General features: G+C 40.6%; 1 protein-coding gene across 1 annotated transcript in view; it reads left to right on the top strand.

Annotated features, from left to right (window-relative positions):
- The window catches only part of DNAJC1 (DnaJ heat shock protein family (Hsp40) member C1), an 823,579-nt gene that overhangs the window by 740,041 nt on the left and 64,284 nt on the right, over positions 1–19,254 (top strand). The window contains exons 10-11 of the mRNA XM_053713958.1: positions 3,046–3,094; positions 18,460–18,890. Coding sequence (XP_053569933.1) covers positions 3,046–3,094; positions 18,460–18,890 — 480 coding nt within the window. The remainder of the gene's footprint in view (positions 1–3,045; positions 3,095–18,459; positions 18,891–19,254) is intronic.

Below are 19,254 nucleotides of genomic sequence, written 5' to 3' on the forward strand. Positions count from 1 at the left end.
TATTACTTTCTTTTTTGTCTTTTAGTTTTTCCTTTATCTCTAAAATATTAGCTTCAATTTCTATGAGTGTTTCTTTCCTAGACCTTTTTAAAATGTCTATTAGTGTATTTGAGGCTTTTTTTAGAGTGTCTGTCCATTCATTCTGAAATTTATCAGCCAGTGGGAAAGTACAATTTTTATTTAATTTTAGACCTTTAGGAATAATGTTTTTAGATGTGTATCTATTAAGGAAGACCAGTTCCATTTTTTGTTTTAGTTCTTTTACCATATATGATTCTAGTTTACACATCAAATCTGAAGTTTTTTGAGATGGAGTGTAACTGGCCAGTTGATAATTATCATCTTTCATTTCTGAATAGATCTGGTCTCTATAGTCAAAAATGTCTTCCATAGTGGAGATGTGAGGCAATAAAAGTTTAGGTTTGAGTAAGTCCTGCTGCTACTACTACTTGAAGGAAAAGACAGTATTCTAGTATTTGGGCGAGTAGAGCGCTGGAACTTTAAAGATCCCAAACACCCTATAAATATAAGATCCTTCGGTCTTATAAAAGTGAATAATAAAAAGGGAGGTATATAGGGGCGCTGTTACCAACTTAAGGGATCGTGATTGGTCGTGAGGATATAAATTTCCAAATATATAAAAAACAAATAACTAATAGTGAAATATATTTCCAATAGTGGGTATAACTAGTGGGTATAACTGTGGGATACTATTTGCGTCTCAATTTGAGACGCAAGTCTCAAACTGACGGTTTCTACTAGTGAGATATACTTTATAGCTCTATTAACATAAAGGGAGGATTGAGTATTAATAAGATTGCTCTAATCAAACATACTACACTGAGGCCAAGGTCCCATTACTATTCATATATATCTGGTATTTTATATCAATTTTATCCTCTTTTTTTTATATAGGATTTTAAATATTTATTATACAATAAATTATTTTCAGGCACTTAGATTCCTGTTAAAAGCAAAGTGCCCAAGCTAATTTTTAGTATAATGACAGATTGCTGTTTTTAATTGAAATATATATTTATATTGAAACACAACCACAAAGCTAAGTCTACCTTAAATGAAGAAACTGGAAAGCCTAGACACACCATTGGAGTCACGATAAAGAAATTTTTTTCCATCTTTACTAACAATCAAAGATTGCTGTTTTTTATTGAAATATATAACATATTGATATACAACTACAGAGCTAAGTCCACCTTAAATGAGGAAAGTCTAGACACACTATTGGATTAACTACAAAGAAAAAACATTCCACCTTTATTAACAATTAAAGTATGACCAATAAGGATTATGCAGGACATTTTAAAGGAAGATACTACAAGTCACCAGCATCTTGATAAAGCTCTGAATAGAGCGAAACGCGTCAAGCTGGGTGACTTGCTTATGAACTTATACCACTGTTTACCAGGAGAATAGACTTATCCACATAACCCGGGTTGTGTACTTCTTTATCGGCATTGCCAAATTACCACCTGTACATCTATCTAAGAACTGCGTGCGAATCACTAAGTGCAGTTCCGTCTCTATTACCTACAAAGAGCTGGGAAACAGCAACCAACTAAAAAGAACAAATTAACAGATCCTTGGGAAGGTATCCTCCCATCGGGGAGTGTGACGTCAGACGCCAAATGGAGGCGGCAGAGCTGGAGGGACTCCAGTAAGAAACAGCAAGCAGATTTGAAAATTCAGCCGTATAAGTCAAAGGAGCTGTAAGTACAACTATAGATATTTTGGTGATGTGTGTACTAGTACATATCTTGCTGAGTTTCTTTCGGACATTAACACACTGGTATATCAAATAGACATTGACTGCGTGCAAAGCACCAAGAGCAGTCTTTCTCCTTCAGCCTACGAAGTGCAGTAATACGATTTAGCCCATCACAGACTATCCTTATTTGATGAGAATTACTGTAAAAAATTCGGAGGGAATTTTATAGACTTTCCATTCCTCAAGGCACATTACTGCAGTGTGATACTGCCAAATTTGAAAGGCTCACAGCTGGTATCATCGCTTCCATATTCCAGTCTGAACAATTCATTTTTAAAAAATCGGAATTTCTGGTTGTATATATTGTATTATTTTACATTCAGAGTTGTAATTAATATTAACACCTATATCATGATATATATCACTAATTGTTTTTTATTTCCTTGGGAAACGTCCCATAGCGACCTATAGCTAATGAACGGTTTTTGAATGTTCCATTTTTAACTGTTTTTTCCTTGTATTGTCCTTCAATCTATCATTAAATTAGATTTAATCCCACACAAGAGGGTGTTATATGAATTTAAGAATCTCACTTTTCCTTTTTTCTGGCAAGTTTGAGGTTGCATAAAATTTAGATAGTCTTTATAACACGACACATGCACTTAGCACTTTAATATAAATATATAAGGCAAATTTTTTTCTCTATTCAGTGCAAATATATATAAGTAATTTATAGCAATGGCATTTTATCTTAGAAATCTAGAATTAACTTTCTAACACATTAAGTTTGATTCATTTATTTTACACTATTCTCCTTTTTTTGCACATATATAACTCATAATAAATAGTATCCCACAGTTATACCCACTAGTTATACCCACTATTGGAAATATATTTCACTATTAGTTATTTGTTTTTTATATATTTGGAAATTTATATCCTCACAACCAATCACGATCCCTTAAGTTGTTAACAGCGCCCCTATATACCTCCCTTTTTATTATTCACTTTTATAAGATCGAAGGATCTTATATTTATAGGGTGTTTGGGATCTTTAAAGTTCCAGCGCTCTACTCGCCCAAATACTAGAATAAGATCACAATTAGGTAGATATTTCTAAAACCGGTATAAATACTAAAATATAAAGTTAGCGATTTAACTTGTAGATTAACCAATAGCCGTATTGATTAACCAATAGCCATATTGAAATATAGTAAAATTTACTTTCACTTTAAATTAAAGACTTGTTTATACAGAACGTTTCTTTCAGTACAATACAATGCAGATCTTTACAAAAATGTTTCCGTTTTTTTCAACAGGTTACAACAAAAGCAAAACAAATGAAGGATGCAGTTACATATTCAATAGGTATGCATTTAAATTATCTTGTTGATTACATTTTGGCCTTAATTCCAATGTTTTCAAATTTCTTGTTCGATTTTGAAAAAAAAGTGATCTTCCTTTTATTTTTTTATTTTTTTTAATGAAACCGATCATAGTCTTACAGAGTTAAACACAGAACCCCCACAATATCTGATCTCCATTTCCCCACAATGAGACTGTTTATGACCAATATTGTCATGTTGCAAGTGTCAAAATCTTGTAGATATGTTTTCTTTGTGTTTTTACATGTAATTGATAGTTCTGTATCATTTTTTGTTCTTTGGCGTGATTCGGTTTTCATAGAAAACGACCAGCATAGCAGCACCATCTTGTTTTGTTTCATAAGGTGTCAAGAGTCAAACCATTACTCTTGGGATTCAACTCAGGCCACTAGGAGGAGGCAAAGATTCCCAAAACACCAAGAGCACTTAATCCCTCCCACCTCTCTGGTATGCTAGTCTTATCTTTGCTTACCAGGAAGAAGGTGTAGAATTGAGGAGCTTCATATTCTTCGCACTCCTCAGACTGATTTGTGGCCGATTTCTCACAATCAGTTGATTGGAGTATTGAGTTGTGACATAATTACTTCCAGTGAGGAGTTAGACACAAGCCTCCCACACAGGTGTCACAGGGACCAGTCCCTAAGCCTCCACCTGTTGGGCTGTCGATATACTCCACAAATAGATCCTCTGCTGTAATGTGCACTGGATGGGCTCTCTGCTTCTACAGGAAGCAGTCATTTCTGCTGTTGGTAAGCACAGAAGAATGGGTGAAGTCCAGATTAGTATAAATTCACATATTTCACTTATATAGCCCACAGGCTATTAGTAGATACATTTGTTTTGATACATCATAGCCATTGGGACACATTTTATTGCAGACATTTCAGTATTTACCACAGTCACACTAGACTTTTTGTCAGTTTAGTCTAGATGTGGGCTATGTAGACTTCCAGGGAAAGTAAGGAAATTTTTGTTATATACACTTGGTTTATTTATTTTTTTATAATGTTGAAATAAATTTTTTATTAATGCTGTTGGCTAATTGTAACAGTGCTACTTGTGCGCCTCATTTTTCAGCTTCTATGCGCAGTTGCAATTCTGACCGGCGCTTCCGAGATGCACTCTGGTTAGCATGCTATATACTTCTATAGGTTTTTATTTAGGCAGTTGGCAGCACGGTAGTTAATTTCCTCCCCACACTAAAACAATGCCTTTTTCTTCCTAATGGGAAAGAGTCCACAGCCGCATTCGTTACTTATGGGAAATTAGAACCTGGCCAACAGGAGGAGGCAAAGACCCACCAGCCAAAGGCATAAATACTCCCACTTCCCCTATCCCCCAGTCATTCTTTGCCTTTCGTCCCAGGAGGTTGGCAGAGATGTGTCAGAAGTTTTCTTTTAAAATGATTTTACTTTTATTTCTTTTTCATATGTCTCTTATGGAGGGTGCTACCCTTCGACATGGGACGGGAGTTTTAAGTAGTCCTGTCAGTCTCTCGTGGAGGGCTTGGGCGAAAGTGAGAGTCCTGAGTTGCAGTGGGAGCTTTCCCTGCGACACCATCCCAACTCGTATTCACAGCTCCGTTTCAGCACTTGGCGTTGCCGAACTTCGTTTCGCTACATGCTGTCTTCTCTCAAGTCCATGACGGAGGCGATGCTACTATTCGTGACACACTTGAAGGTCCGTGTTCCTTTTCCACGGCGTAGATTCCGGTAAGATCGTTTCATTTTATTCCGTTATCTGTAATGTGATTATTATGACAGTTAAGTATGGGACTCGCTGAGGCACCTTCTGCTCCGATCTGGGAATCATGGGATAATTCCTCCTAAGGGTGGATTAGTGAACGAGGAATGGCTTTTTGTTATGTTTCTTATGTGATTCAACCTGCTCGTGTATGTGCATAGGGGCTCTGCGGCCGAGACATATGCCTATGTGGCACATATTGGCTTGTTCTTTCGGTTGTGGTTTACACGGCCTAGAACTATACCTTCGGGTTATGCCTATTTTATTCAGACTTGCTTAACTTTTTCTGTGGGCCTAGTTTTGCCGCCCTTTAGTGGCACACTTTTTTGGATTTCGCAGGGCATCTGGTGACCGGGCACGTTTTTACGCTTGGGTGGGTCTTCTTCCCCTTCCACATTCCTGACTGAGTGGCAACTGAGGAAAGAGTCTGCTCCTCTAAGGTCTGGTCATAGGAGGTGGTGAGTGCCCCCAGCCATTGTTGGGTGTCAGGTGTCATTTACTCTTTTTTTCCCAATCTCTGTTTATCTTGTGCAGTCTTAAGCCATGGAGGATTCCAATGCCGGGACTATTTTTATATCCGATTCTGAGTCGTCCTCGGATGAGGATTGTAATTCTGAGTCGTTCTCGGATGAGGACCGTAATTTGGCCCTGTTATTGCAAGTCAGCCAATCTTGTGTCTCGTGCCTGGATAGTTTGCCGGGTCCCTCAGGCTTGGGGGACCCTGGGCCTTCCGAGCCATCGGCCTCTGGGGGCTCTGCTCCTCAGGAGGTGCCTTTCCAATCACATACTCTTTTGAGGTTGAGGTTTTGAGGTTGGCCCCGATGTTAATGTCCCCTCCCCGCAGGGTGGATTTTTCCCCCCGGAGATGGCGGGACATTTTTTATTTAATATTTTAATGGCGCTGATTAGCTTGTAGGACCCTGAAGTTTCCTTGCAGTTTTGTGCCTGCCTATTCCGGTTGTTCAGACCGTGAACGGCACTATAATATTCCCCCCGGGGGTGTTTGTTCCCCCTTGTTGTTCTTTTCGTTATAGGATCGTGCGGCTGCGTGTCCTATTTTTTTACTTTTTGGGGGATCCTTTCCTTTATGGTCCGAGGACTTCTCAGTTCTCGCAAGGTTCTTAGAGATCGGCTAGTGGGGATGTGTCTCTCCCCGATCGGTCTACTATGAGCTTTCCCAGTCCTTTTTTCTAGAGGTTCGGTTTCCAATTGGCAGGTCCTGCGGAGGCATAGTTCCTTCTGGGCGGTTGCCCTTGTTTTTCTTTTATCTGGTCCAGATTATTTTTCTGTTTCCCTATGGGAATTCTGGGATGGCTTGATTTCAGTTCTTCTATGGAAGTTGTTCCCGGGTTTCTTCCGGAGTTTTGTGTGTGACCTGTTACTTGTTAGTGACGCATGTTGCGCCTGGCTGGTCCGGCGAGACCTACTGATTCTATTGTTCAGTTATTTGTTTTTATACACACAAAAAAAAATTACACTATTCTTCTGGACCTTTGAGTCTGGATGTCGGAAACGCTTGGGCTGACCCGTGTCAGTCCGCACCCGACGTCGGGAGCGGTGGTATCCCACGCGTCCTTTCGCATCCCTGATCCGAGGGGTGTGGTCCTTACCGTGTGGAGCGGTTATGCCCTTTTGAGCTACTGTTGATGGTTCTCCTAGAGTCTTTACCATCATGTAGTTTAGGCTGTCATGCGGAGGTGGTCAATGTCCCGCCCCTGGCAGCTTTTTAGACTCTGATGGAATTTTGGATTGACTTCTCCGGTGTTGTCACTCTCGTGCTGCGGGTGTATCGCAGTATCTCTTGTGTCCTTCTTGGATTTTGATTCAAGGTTCTTTTTCCTCGTTGAGATAGCCTGCCAGCTGGTCCGGCTTGGGGCATGTTGCCTTGGGCGCTGACTTATGGAAGTCTGGTTTCCTCCTTTATGATTCTGTCGTGGATCTCGGGGAGACTCTCTATGGTTCTGGCAGTCTAGCTCTTTATCCTATCTGCATGTCCCTGTTATGCCCCTCGGGTTGGGTCAGGATGGGTCCTATTGTCTTCCTTTTAGGGAGTCTGGGGTATTTTCGGTTTGATACCTTTGTGGAGGATGCGCTTTGGACCTTTTTGTTAAGGGGTTCCCTTTTCCTATTCCTCTTTTGTGGCTAGGACTAGCTCTAGCTTGGTTTGACCTCCTTTTTCCCCTTTGTCTCTGCCTTCTGCAGACTTTGTCACGGCGTACGGGTTGGGCTTGTTGGTCGCCTTGCTGCTTGTGTTAAGGGGGTTCGAGCGGTTGCTCTGTCTTGGCCCTTTTGTTGGGTTCTGGGAGGTTTGTATTCCTTTCTGTCCTAGGATTTGCGCTGGTCACTCTACACTTTGGGCGTTCTGTGTTTGTACAATCATTTGTAGATTAGTTGGGTGTCCTGGGATCACGTTTTTCTGAGGGACTCTTGTCTCTTGGGTTAGCTTCGCTGCCTAGTAAGCGGAAGGTTTGCTGTTGGGAAACAGCTGCAGTTATTTTACCTTGTCTGCTGGCAAGCTATTGAGCCTAGGTGGCCTAGTGGTTAGCTTGTCGGTCTAGCAAGCTGCAGTTCTTGAGTTTGTTTTCAGCTGCGATTACTTACTATTTTATATCTAATGCCTGTGGGCTTGCCCTTAGGGATTGTGTCCTCAGGTCTCTGGGGTTTTTCCCGGGGTCTGGTCGCTTTTCTCAAGCGTGCCTGGTGGTCCTTCCTTTCCTTTTGTGTAAGGGTGAGGTTCTGTTGGTCAGTTATTTTGGCCTACGGTTAGCTTTGTTACCCAGCTTGCACAAGGTTGCTGTTGTTTCCAGGGCAACTGTTGCTCATTGAACGCTAGCATGCACTTTAGGGTCCCTTGTGAGGTATTTTTCTGAATTCTCTGGGGGAGTTGGATCCTTGGGATCTCTTTGTTCAGAGAGGTTGATTCAGGAAGGATGTTCCGCTGCTCTGCGGCCTATAGTGATGTTTATTGGTCTGCGCAGTTTCAGTTGCGCAGGAGCAGGATGTTTCATATCCGTTTTCGGTTGGGGACTCTGCTTAGTTTTGCGCCACTAGTTTCTGTCATCCTTTCCTGTCTCTCTCCGGAGCTTTTCTCCAACTACTGAAAGTTTTCCTTGCTTGTGAGGCCTCCTCAGTCTCTTGTGGTCTGGGGTGTGGGACTTGGTCTATTTTTCCCAGCTCATTGGGGTGGGGGGTTTTCCTTCACGTCCTTGTTTATATGGTGAAGTGTGTCCACGCTGTCTCGCTGTTTTTGCGTTTGCTGGTCCTTGAGATTCGTTTGTTTCTCTTCTGGTCCTTTCCTGACTTTTCATATAGTCTGTTCGGGTGTAGCCTACTGAGTGGCTCTGCGTTGTCTCCTTGTCACCCTGGACGTTGTTCCTTTTCTTTCATGTAATTAGCAAGAGTCCATGAGCTAGTGACGTATGGGATATACATTCCTACCAGGAGGGGCAAAGTTTCCCAAACCTCAAAATGCCTATAAATACACCCCTCACCACACCCACAAATCAGTTTTACAAACTTTGCCTACTGTGGAGGTGGTGAAGTAAATTTGTGCTAGATTCTTCGTTGATATGCGCTCCGCGGCAGGTTGGAGCCCGGTTTTCCTCTCAGCGTGCAGTGAATGTCAGAGGGATGTGAAGAGAGTATTGCCTATTTGAATTCAATGATCTCCTTCTACGGGGTCTATTTCATAGGTTCTCTGTTATCGGTCGTAGAGATTCATCTCTTACCTCCCTTTTCAGATCGACGATATACTCTTATATATACCATTAACTCTACTGATTCTCGTTTCAGTACTGGTTTGGCTTTCTACTACATGTAGATGAGTGTCCTGGGGTAAGTAAGTCTTATTTTCTGTGACACTCTAAGCTATGGTTGGGCACTTTTATATAAAGTTCTAAATATATGTGTTTAAACATTTATTTGCCTTGATTCAGGATGTTCAACGTTCCTTATTTCAGACAGTCAGTTTCATATTTGGGATAATGCATATGAATAAATCATTTTTATTTTTTTTCTTACCTTAAAATTTGACTTTTTTCCTGTGGGCTGTTAGGCTCGCGGGGGCGGAAAATGCTTCATTTTATTGCGTCATTCTTGGCGCGGACTTTCTTGGCGTAAATTTTTTTTTGTCATTTCCGACGTCATACGTGTCGCCGGAAGTTGCGTCATTTTTTTGACGTTTTTGCGCCAAAAAATGTCGGCGTTACCGGATGTGGCGCCATTTTTGGCGTCAAAAGCATTTAGGCGCCAAATAATGTGGGCGGCTTTTTTGGCGCTAAAAAATTTGAGCGTCATTGTTGTCTCCACAATATTTAAGTCTCATTATTTATTGCTTCTGGTTGCTAGAAGCTTGTTCATTGTCATTTTTTTCCCATTCCTGAAACTGTCATTTAAGGAATTTGATCTTTTTTGCTTTATATGTTGTTTTTTCTATTACATATTGCAAGATGTCTCAGATTGTCCCTGAATCAGAAGCCACTTCTGGAAAAACGCTTAACTGAGTTTCAGTTCTACCAAAGCTAAGTTCATTTATTTTAAATGTTATAAATGTTTATCTTTAGCTATGGTTTGTAATAAGGTATTATGATATACTTTTACATGCAGAATCCATTAGTGTTTATGCTTTATATATTTCCATTCTTACAAGAAATATTTAGAAGATTTATAAGAAATATTTTCTGATTCTATTTTAAAGGCTTTGTCTGACTTCGTGCCTTCTAATAAAATTTTTAGGTCTTTTTCACTTCTTTTTTAATTCTTGAAGTTTCAAATGACCAACAACATACTGATTTATCCTTCTCTGATGATGTTTTTTCTCTTTCAGAAATTTTCTTCATCAGATATTGACACTAACAAATCTACTTTTTTATTATTTTTCTATTATTAAAGTACATTTGTTCTTTGTTGAAAAGGTGTTTATTATTTTGGTTATTAAGGTAACTAGTTCTTTAAGACTAGCTGACACTATTTCTGCCTATTTATTTCTTCTGTGTTTTCAGAGGTTTTCTTTCCAATTCCCCATTCTAGGGAATGGAATAGGCTGAGAATTTTCTTTTATTCCTTTTTCAAAGGTTTTAAACTATATTCTTTGCCAGCAGTTAAATTCAATTTGGAGGGTTCTCCAATTTATTGGGGCTATCTCTACTTCTACTAATTATGCTATTGTTTCTATAGCAAAATAGTATTTATTTTCCTTTAAATAGTTGTATCTTATTTATGGAAAATTATTTAGTTTCAGGTACTTTTTTTGGTCCTGTGATTTATTTGGATATTGCAATTGCTTCATTTTTTCTGTTTACTTTAAGATCAAGTATCAGATTATGATTTATTTTAGCATTGTTAAGGGACAACATTTACTAGACTAGGTGCTGTTGCATTTGTCTTGTTGTTTTGCATTTATTTATTATGCAAGTCCACTGTATTGACTGGTCCTTTAAACTGTACTATCATGCTAATAATTTCATTTGTGTCTTCATTTTATTGAATATTTTCGCAAATGAGGGTTAATCTATGTCTTTAGCTATTTTAGCTAGAAGAATTTTGTTCTAAGATAATCAATTATTTGTTTTATAATTGGATTCAATTCTTAACTGTTACTCTGGGCTTCAAGATTGAGTTCTAAGACTAAAACTTTAAGCTTATACTAGTTTAGTTGTTCTTAATAAGGAACGAATTCCTGAGTTCTTTCTCAAGTAACATGTTTATAATTGGGGTTCGAAATCAGCTCCCTAATATTGCGATGTACGTGCCGTATTCCAGCTTGGCTGGTAAGGGGCAGGTTAAGACTTCCTTGAAATTTATTTGGTTCTATTTTGTCCAAATTTCTTTGATTTTATTCCAGTAAGGCTAACACTTTCTTTAAGTGTGTTTCTGTCCTATATATTTTGGGTACTGTTGAAGCATGGCTGGGCACCCATGGGGTTCAAGCACTGTTCAGACCTGGAATCTTCTGGGGTATTTCTTCCAGTTCCTTTTTTAGGAACCGGGTTTGGAGTTTTATTCAAACTATTTTGCCTTTTTATGGTCATTGTTAGCATTATTTGTTTTCATTAGATACAATAAATGCATATTTTCATTTTTCTGTTTTCATTCAGATTATTTTCTGAGGATGCGGAATCTTATATGATTCACTTGCTCTTCAGGACATAGTTAGAGGATCTTTTTTTCGAAAGCTCTTGATTCCTCACACAAGGGTCACCTTTTTTAGGTTTCCAGAAAGTTTGTGTCACTGTCTTTATCTCTATCAGACAAGGGATAATTCTATTGGGTTCCGCCTGTCGGTACCTTTAGTCTCTATTATTTCCTTCAGTTGCTATATATGCATAGAAGTTTTAGGTCTTATGGCCACAGCATTGGATTCAATTCCCTTTGCTCATTTTCACTAGAAAGAACCTTTCCAGTCTTTTATGAGTGTTGTTTCTTCTAGAATATGGTTGGAGGATCAATTTACCAAAACGTTTGTTGATTCCTCAGACAAGGGTAACCTTTTTAGGTTTCCTGATAGATTCAGTGTCCTTGACTCTGTCTCTGACGGACAAGAGACGTCTGAAATTGGTTTCAGCTTGTCGAAACCTTCAGTCTCAATCTTTCCCTTCGATAGCCTTATGCATGGAAATTCTAGGTCTTATGACTGCTGCATTGGACGCGGTTCCCTTTGCTCGTTTTCACATGCGACCTCTTCAGCTCTGTATGCTGAACCAGTGGTGCAGGGATTATACAAAGATATCTCAATTAATATCTTTAAAACCGATTGTTCGACACTTTCTGACGTGGTGGACAGACCACCATCGTTTAATTCAGGGGGCTTCTTTTGTTCTTCCAACCTGGACTGAGATTTCAACAGATGCAAGTCTGACAGGTTGGGGAGCTGTTTGGGGGTCTCTGACAGCACAAGGGGTTTGGGAATCTCAGGAGGTGAGATTACCAATCAATATTTTGGAACTCCGTGCAATTTTCAGAGCTCTTCAGTCATGGCCTCTTCTAAAGAGAGAGTCGTTCATTTGTTTTCAGACGGACAATGTCACAACTGTGGCATATGTCAATCATCAAGGAGGGACTCACAGTCCTCTGGCTATGAAAGAAGTATCTCAAATTCTGGTTTGGGCGGAATCCAGCTCCTGTCTAATTTCTGCGGTTCATATCCCAGGTATAGACAATTGGGAAGCGGTTTATCTCAGTCACCAAACGTAACATCCGGCCGAATGGTCTCTTCGCCCAGAGGTATTTCTTCAGATTGTTCAAATGTGGGGACTTCCAGAAATAGATCTGATGGCTTCTCATCAAAACAAGAAGCTTCCCAGGTTTCTGTCCAGATCCAGGGATCCTCAGGCGGAGGCAGTGGATGCATTGTCACTTCCTTGGAAGTATCATCCTGCCTATATCTTTCCACCTCTAGTTCTTCTTCCAAGAGTAATTTCCAAGATTCTAAGGGGTGCTCGTCTGTTTTGCTGGTGGCTCCAGCATGGCCTCACAGGTTTTAGTATGCAGATCTTGTCCGGATGGCCACTTGCCAACCGTGGACTCTTCCGTTAAGACCAGACCTTCTATCACAAGGTCCTTTTTTCCATCAGGATCTCAAATCCTTAAATTTGAAGGTATAGAGATTGAACGCTTGATTCTCAGTCATAGAGGTTTCTCTGACTCTCTGATTAATACTATGTTACAGGCTCGTAAATCTGTATCTAGGAAGATATATTATCGAGTCTGGAAGGTTTACATTTCTTGGTGTTTTTCTCATCATTTTTCTTGGCATTCTTTTAGAATTCCTAGAATTTTACAGTTTCTTCAGGATGGTTTGGATAAAGGTTTGTCTGCAAGTTCCTTGAAGGACAAATCTCTGCTCTTTCTGTTCTTTTTCACAGAAAGATTACTAGTCTTCCTGTTATTCATTGTTTTGTACAAGCTTTGGTTCGTATAAAACCTGTTATTAAGTCAATTTCTCCTCCTTGGAGTTTGAATTTGGTTCTGGGGGCTCTTCAAGCTCCTCCGTTTGAACCTATGCATTCGCTGGACATTAAATTACTTTCTTGGAAAGTTTTTTGTTTCTTTTGGCCCTCTCTTCTGCTAGAAGAGTTTCTGATTTATCTGCTCTTTCTTGTGAGTCTCCTTTTCTGATTTTTCATCAGGATAAGGTGGTATTGCGAACTTCTTTTCAATTTTTACCTAAGGTTGTGAATTCTAACAACATTAGTAGAGAAATTGTGGTTCCTTCATTGTGTCCTAATCCTAAGAATTCTAAGGAAAGATCGTTGCATTCTTTGGATGTAGTTAGAGCTTTGAAATATTATGTTGAAGCTACTAAAAATTTCCGAAAGACTTCTAGTCTATTTGTTATCTTTTCCGGTTCTAGGAAAGGTCAGAAGGCCTCTGCCATTTCTTTGGCGTCTTGGTTGAAGTCTTTGATTCATCATGCTTATGTCGAGTCGGGTAAAAACTCCGCCTCAAAGGATTACAGCTCATTCTACTAGGTCAGTTTCTACTTCCTGGGCGTTTAGGAATGAAGCTTCGGTTGATCAGATTTGCAAAGCAGCAACTTGGTCTTCTTTGCATACTTTTACTAAATTCTACCATTTTGATGTGTTTTCTTCTTCTGAAGCAGTTTTTGGTAGAAAAGTACTTCAGGCAGCTGTTTCAGTATGATTCTTCTGCTTATAATTTCAGTTTTTTTCATTATAAGATTTAAACTTTATTTTGGGTGTGGATTATTTTCAGCGGAATTGGCTGTCTTTATTTTATCCCTCCCTCTCTAGTGACTCTTGCGTGGAAGATCCACATCTTGGGTATTCATTATCCCATACGTCACTAGCTCATGGACTCTTGCTAATTACATGAAAGAAAACATAATTTATGTAAGAACTTACCTGATAAATTAATTTCTTTCATATTAGCAAGAGTCCATGAGGCCCACCCTTTTTTTGTGGTGGTTATGATTTTTTTGTATAAAGCACAATTATTCCAATTCCTTATTTTTTATGCTTTCGCACTTTTGTCTTATCACCCCACTTCTTGGCTATGCGTTAAACTGATTTGTGGGTGTGGTGAGGGGTGTATTTATAGGCATTTTGAGGTTTGGGAAACTTTGCCCCTCCTGGTAGGAATGTATATCCCATACGTCACTAGCTCATGGACTCTTGCTAATATGAAAGAAATGAATTTATCAGGTAAGTTCTTACATAAATTATGTTTTCTTCTGTCTTGTATCTTTCCTCTGGTAATTTTTTTAGTTGGGGTCCCTCGCTTGGTTGAGGGGCTGCGGCGGGGTTGTTTCCCCTGACAGATGCTGTCCTTGAGGTGGGTGCTCTCAGTTGGGCTAGTGGTTCTATCTAGGTTCTGTTGGTAGATTTGTGTTTCTGGGACTGCTCTTTTTAAAATGTTTGTTGATCCCTGTTTCAGACAAGCTGGGACTTTGTTTCTTGGGAATCTTTTTTTTTTAGGTTGGTGCCTTTCTTGGTCCGCCTCTTACCCTCCCGTTTTGGCATTCTGTGTCCTCTTTGGCTTGGGTATAAATTTCCCATAAGTAACGAATGCAGCTGTGGACTCTTTCCCATTAGGAATAAAAACATAAATTATGTTTACCTGATAATTTCCTTTTCTGCCGTGGGAAAGAGTCAACAGCCCCCCGCCAGTTTTTTTTGAGGCGTAAGCATAATTTGTGTTTTTCTTAACTAAGATATGGAGAGTCCACGTCATTCAATTACTAGTGGGAATATCACTCCTGGCCAGCAGGAGGAGGCAAAGAGCACCACAGCAAAGCTGTTAAGTGTCACTCCCCTACCCATAATCCCCAGTCATTCTCTTTGCCTCTGTCAATGGAGGAGGTGAAGTTTGGTGTCTGAAGAAATTAATTCCTTTTCTTCTTTAACGGGAAGAGTCCGCAGCTGCATTCATTACTTTTGGGAATTCAGAACCTGGCCACCAGGAGGAGGCAAAGACACCCCTGCCAAAGGCTTCAAATAACTCCCCCACTTCCCTCATGCCTCAGTTATTCTTTGCCTTATGTCACAGGAGGTTGGCAGAGAAGTGTCAGAAGTTTGAGATAGTCTCTTATAGACGGTAGTACTCTTTGAAATGGGACTGGAGTTTTAAGTAATCCTGTCAGCCTCTCAGTGAGAGCATGGATGAAGGTTAGAGTCCGGAGATGCAGGGAGAGTCTTTCTGCGAAACCATCCCAACTCATATTAACAGCTCCTTGGCAATCAGTGTTGATGAGTTTTGCTGCCTTCTTTTATTCACTCAAGTCCATGTCAGAAGCGAGGATGCTATCTGTCACACTTGAAGGGACGTGTTTCTGTTCCTCGGCACAGATTTCGGTAAGATCGTTTCATTTTATTTCATTTTGTGAATGTAATGGTAACGAGAGAAGGTAGGGTCCCTGTGGGACTCCTTTTATCTTAAAATAGGAATCATGGGTTAATATTTCCTGAGGGGGGGTTATTGAACAGGGGGGACTTTAATCATGTTTGTTATGTGGTTCTATCTGCTAATGCGTAGTAATACTTTGGCTCATTGCTTTTCGGAACATAACGGCCTTATCGTCAATTGGCGCAATCTCTTTAGATTTGCACGTTCTTTTTGTGACTGGCACGGTGCACCTCGTGACCGGGTGTGGTTGTGTTGTTTTCCACTTCCGTATGCTGACCGTGTGATGACAAAGAGAGTCTGCTCGTTGGTTGTCTGGTTCACAAGAGGTGGTGAGTGCCCCAGCCATTGGGTGTGTAAAAAGGGTGCCAGTTAGTGTTTGTCATTTTTGTAATCCCAAGATTATGGAGGATTGTGATTTTTTTAGACACGCAGAGAATATGAATACGAAATTGCCTTTACTTCTCCAGAAGGTGGCTCGTTTCCTCCAGAGGTTACGGCGCGGTCCCGCATGGCCATATCTATGGTGCTTGCTCACTTATATCTCCCAAGTGAAATATTTTTAAGGTACTGTCCGTGTTCTGTCAACCAAGGCCCGTCGGGCGTGGGATCGCCTGATTCAGTTTTGCCTTCTGGGAAAGTGTTGGCCTCTGAGGCTTCAGAGACCCCTACCTCGGGCCGGGGTCGTTTATTGATCCAGTGAGGGATGATTTCACCTTCCGTTATAGGCTGGCACATCTTCGTGTTCTACTAAGGCATGTTTTGGCTGTGCTGGAGGATTCCAGTCCTAGTGGGCAGATGGATCCGAGGCCTTAGATGCCAGATGGCAAGCTGGGTTAGACGTTTGGGGATGAAGCTAATCTCCTTGACGCCTCAGTTTTTCTTTCTTTTATGTATTTGTTCCAGTTCTGAGCTTGGGTGAATGGGGCCTCTGATCGGCTGGTTCTGTTGGCGTACCCATTCACCTTGGGCATTCACCCGCGTGTGCTGCCTTACTTTTATTTTGATCCGGGTGGATGTATTTGATTTGTTTTTAATAAGCTCACGTCTGACATAATTCCCATTTTGGGAACGTTCTTCTCTGGAACTGATACTTGCGATTTTGTGGTCGCATGGGCGCTTCTTTGGAAGTTGCACACTTTTGGTTGGGAAAGAAGTTATGTTCTAAATCATTTTATCGAACCTTTGGGTCGATTGTTTCTTGGACCTTAGACAGTTTTGGGGTGTCCTTGTACCAGGCAGGTACTGGTTGGGCGCTATCTGCTGTTCTTTGGGTTCATGTCACCCTCGTGGTGCTGATTATCCTGTCGGATCCTGAATGTCACTTGGCCTATTGATATGGACTCCAGGCTCGGATCCTACTACGAATTATGGGGCCTAGTGCGTAGATCCAACGTTTCTGGAAGAAAGATTGGGAGTTCCGATATAAGTTGGTCTTTTTATGGGCCTACGGCTACTCAGGGTTTTCTATCCCTCATGGAAGATTGTCTGCCTGAGGCTTAAGGTTGAGGTCTCTCTGACGGGCCCCTACTTGTCTTCTGGGACATCTGTGCTTCTTTGTAGACTCCAGTTGTCGTTTCAACTGTGCGGGCGATATTTCCGAAGGGTCTTGCCTATATTGGTAGGGTGGTTATCGTTGCTTTGCTCCGTTTTCTTCTCACTTAGGGTGAGGGTGATGGGTTCTTGCGTGTTCTCTTTGGCTTGGAGGTGCCTTAGTATCTGTGAAGGCCGTGGGTCCTTGTTTTTCTCGCCTCGTAGGATTTTTTTTTTCCCCTTCCTGGCGTATTCAGAATCATAGAACTGGATTCTAGTATTAGGATGCTGGGGGTCAGAGTACTTTCTTCCTTGGGGGAGTGTTCCTTCTTCTGGAAGGCTGCATTGTAGGGGTTTTCGGACCCCGAGCACGAAGTTACCTGTCATGGCTCATGGAGCATGACAGTTTTAGTAGCGGTCAGAGTTCTACTCTGGGGTTTTTGATTCCTTGTAGATCTATCCTTTTTCTTCCGACGGTCTGGGACTCTTGTCTTAGGTCTTTAACTACCTTTTGGGTTGGGACCGTTGTACTGGAGGGAGGTCGGGGATTGGTCTGCTCTGTGCAGTGTTGACCGTTTACTATTATTCAGTTTGTCCTCCCCTTAGGTGGGGGGACTCTTGGTGCCCATGTCTCTGCTGGTGGCGTCTGCTGCTGGGATAGGATACTCTTTGGAGACCCGTAAATTCTGGTCAGGAGCTGTTGTCGAGTTTTATCTGAATTGATTTTAGAAGAGACTCCGTTGGAGGAGATACAAGATAGGATTAATGCTCTAAAACTAGCCAACTCCTTTATCTCTGATGCTAACATGCAAGTTATTAGACTGGGAGCCATGATGTCTGACTTCACTGTTCTAGCCTGTAGGACTCTGTGGCTAAAATCTTGATCAGCTGATGTTACTTTCAAGTCCAAGCTTTCTGAAATTATGGGTGGAAAGGGGTCCTTTCTACCACAAGACAAGAAGAATAGACGTCAAAGTAATTTTCGTTCCTTTCGTAACTTCAAAGGTCCAAAGCATTCCTCTCCCTCCTCTAAGCAGGAGCAGTCCAAGTCTTCTTGGAGACCCAATCAGTCTAATAAATCATGGGCATTCCATTTCTGAGAAATGGAATTGCACAGCCTATGGATTTGGAAGTGCACAGCCTATGCCTTCCACGTTTGGAGTCAGCAGTGTTGAGGTCTGATTACCAATTACAGTGGCAAGTCTTGGCTACTCCAGTCAAGTCTGCATGTAGTGGGTGGAGTTTGATTGTTAAAAAAACAACTGCAGGAAACAAGGGTATTGCTGCATTACAAAATATTTCATAGGTGCATAGTGATGTGTCTTTAGAACGCCCACCCCCCAATGCCTATACACATTTTTTGACTGAAGAGAAGAAAAACTTTGTAATTTAAAAAATGTTTACTGTCCCTTTAAATAAACTAATTATTTAAGATGAAGGTTTTCTTATTAGTAAATTGCTATTGAAATGTATCATTTGTTGGAACAATCAATCATTTGTTGGAACAATCATTTGTGAGGATGTAGGATCCCTGTCTTTTCGTCCATAAATGTCTATACCACGTTTCGTATATATATATTTTTAATATTACACCAATGTTTAACCAGTCTGTTTAGTGAGTTAACAGTGCAAACCACACACATACAGCTTATTGACTCTGTCTAGAAATTCATGACATTTTTGTCTGTCTCTCTTCTCTCAATTTTTATTCAGGTACAGTTCGATTATCCGATTTAAAGTGCACAACAAAGAGTGCTAATTTATCTGACAATATAATCACACAGCGGGAAGATTATGAACTGGATTCTGAAGAGCGGGAGCTCTCTGCATCTCAAAGTGATACTGGTGTACGAGCCCGAAAAAGAAAAAGTGCAAAACCAACAGAAGAATCATCATCTATGAAAGAGGAAGCTGAAGACAAAATTAGGGGCAGACGCCAAAGAGACTTTGATGATACAGAGCAGGAAGCTGAAGAACTTGTGGATAGTGACGATGAAAATAGAAAAAAAGAGAGAGGACGTACAGGAGAAGATCTATGGTCTCAAAACCAACAGAAACTTTTGGAATTAGCTCTACAGCAGTACCCAAAGGGAACATCTGAGCGCTGGGATAAAATAGCCAAATGTGTGCCTGGGAAAACTAAGGTAAGAACATTTGTCATTTCCTGCAAACACATAGAGTTTGATTTTTTAAACTATCCTACTTTTCACTTGCACAGCAATGAAATGATCAAGGGCCAGTCCTCTATACCTAATAGGCCTGAGTTACATTATATTTTTAACAAATGCACAGGTGAAATAATCAGCTTATCAGTAACCATGGTTACTAACCTGCTGTCACACATCAGCCAATTATTTCACCTGTTTTCTAGTTAAAATATAATGATACTCTGGTCTCTTATGTGTACTTGACGAGTGGAGTTGATCAATGATGTATACAAGGACTTTATAGGAAATAGTGCCCTTGTCCACCCTGGGGGGGGGGGGTTCACATAAAGTTTATTGTTCA

The sequence above is a fragment of the Bombina bombina genome, chromosome 5 (assembly GCF_027579735.1).
Source record: "Bombina bombina isolate aBomBom1 chromosome 5, aBomBom1.pri, whole genome shotgun sequence".
Lineage (NCBI taxonomy): Eukaryota > Metazoa > Chordata > Amphibia > Anura > Bombinatoridae > Bombina > Bombina bombina.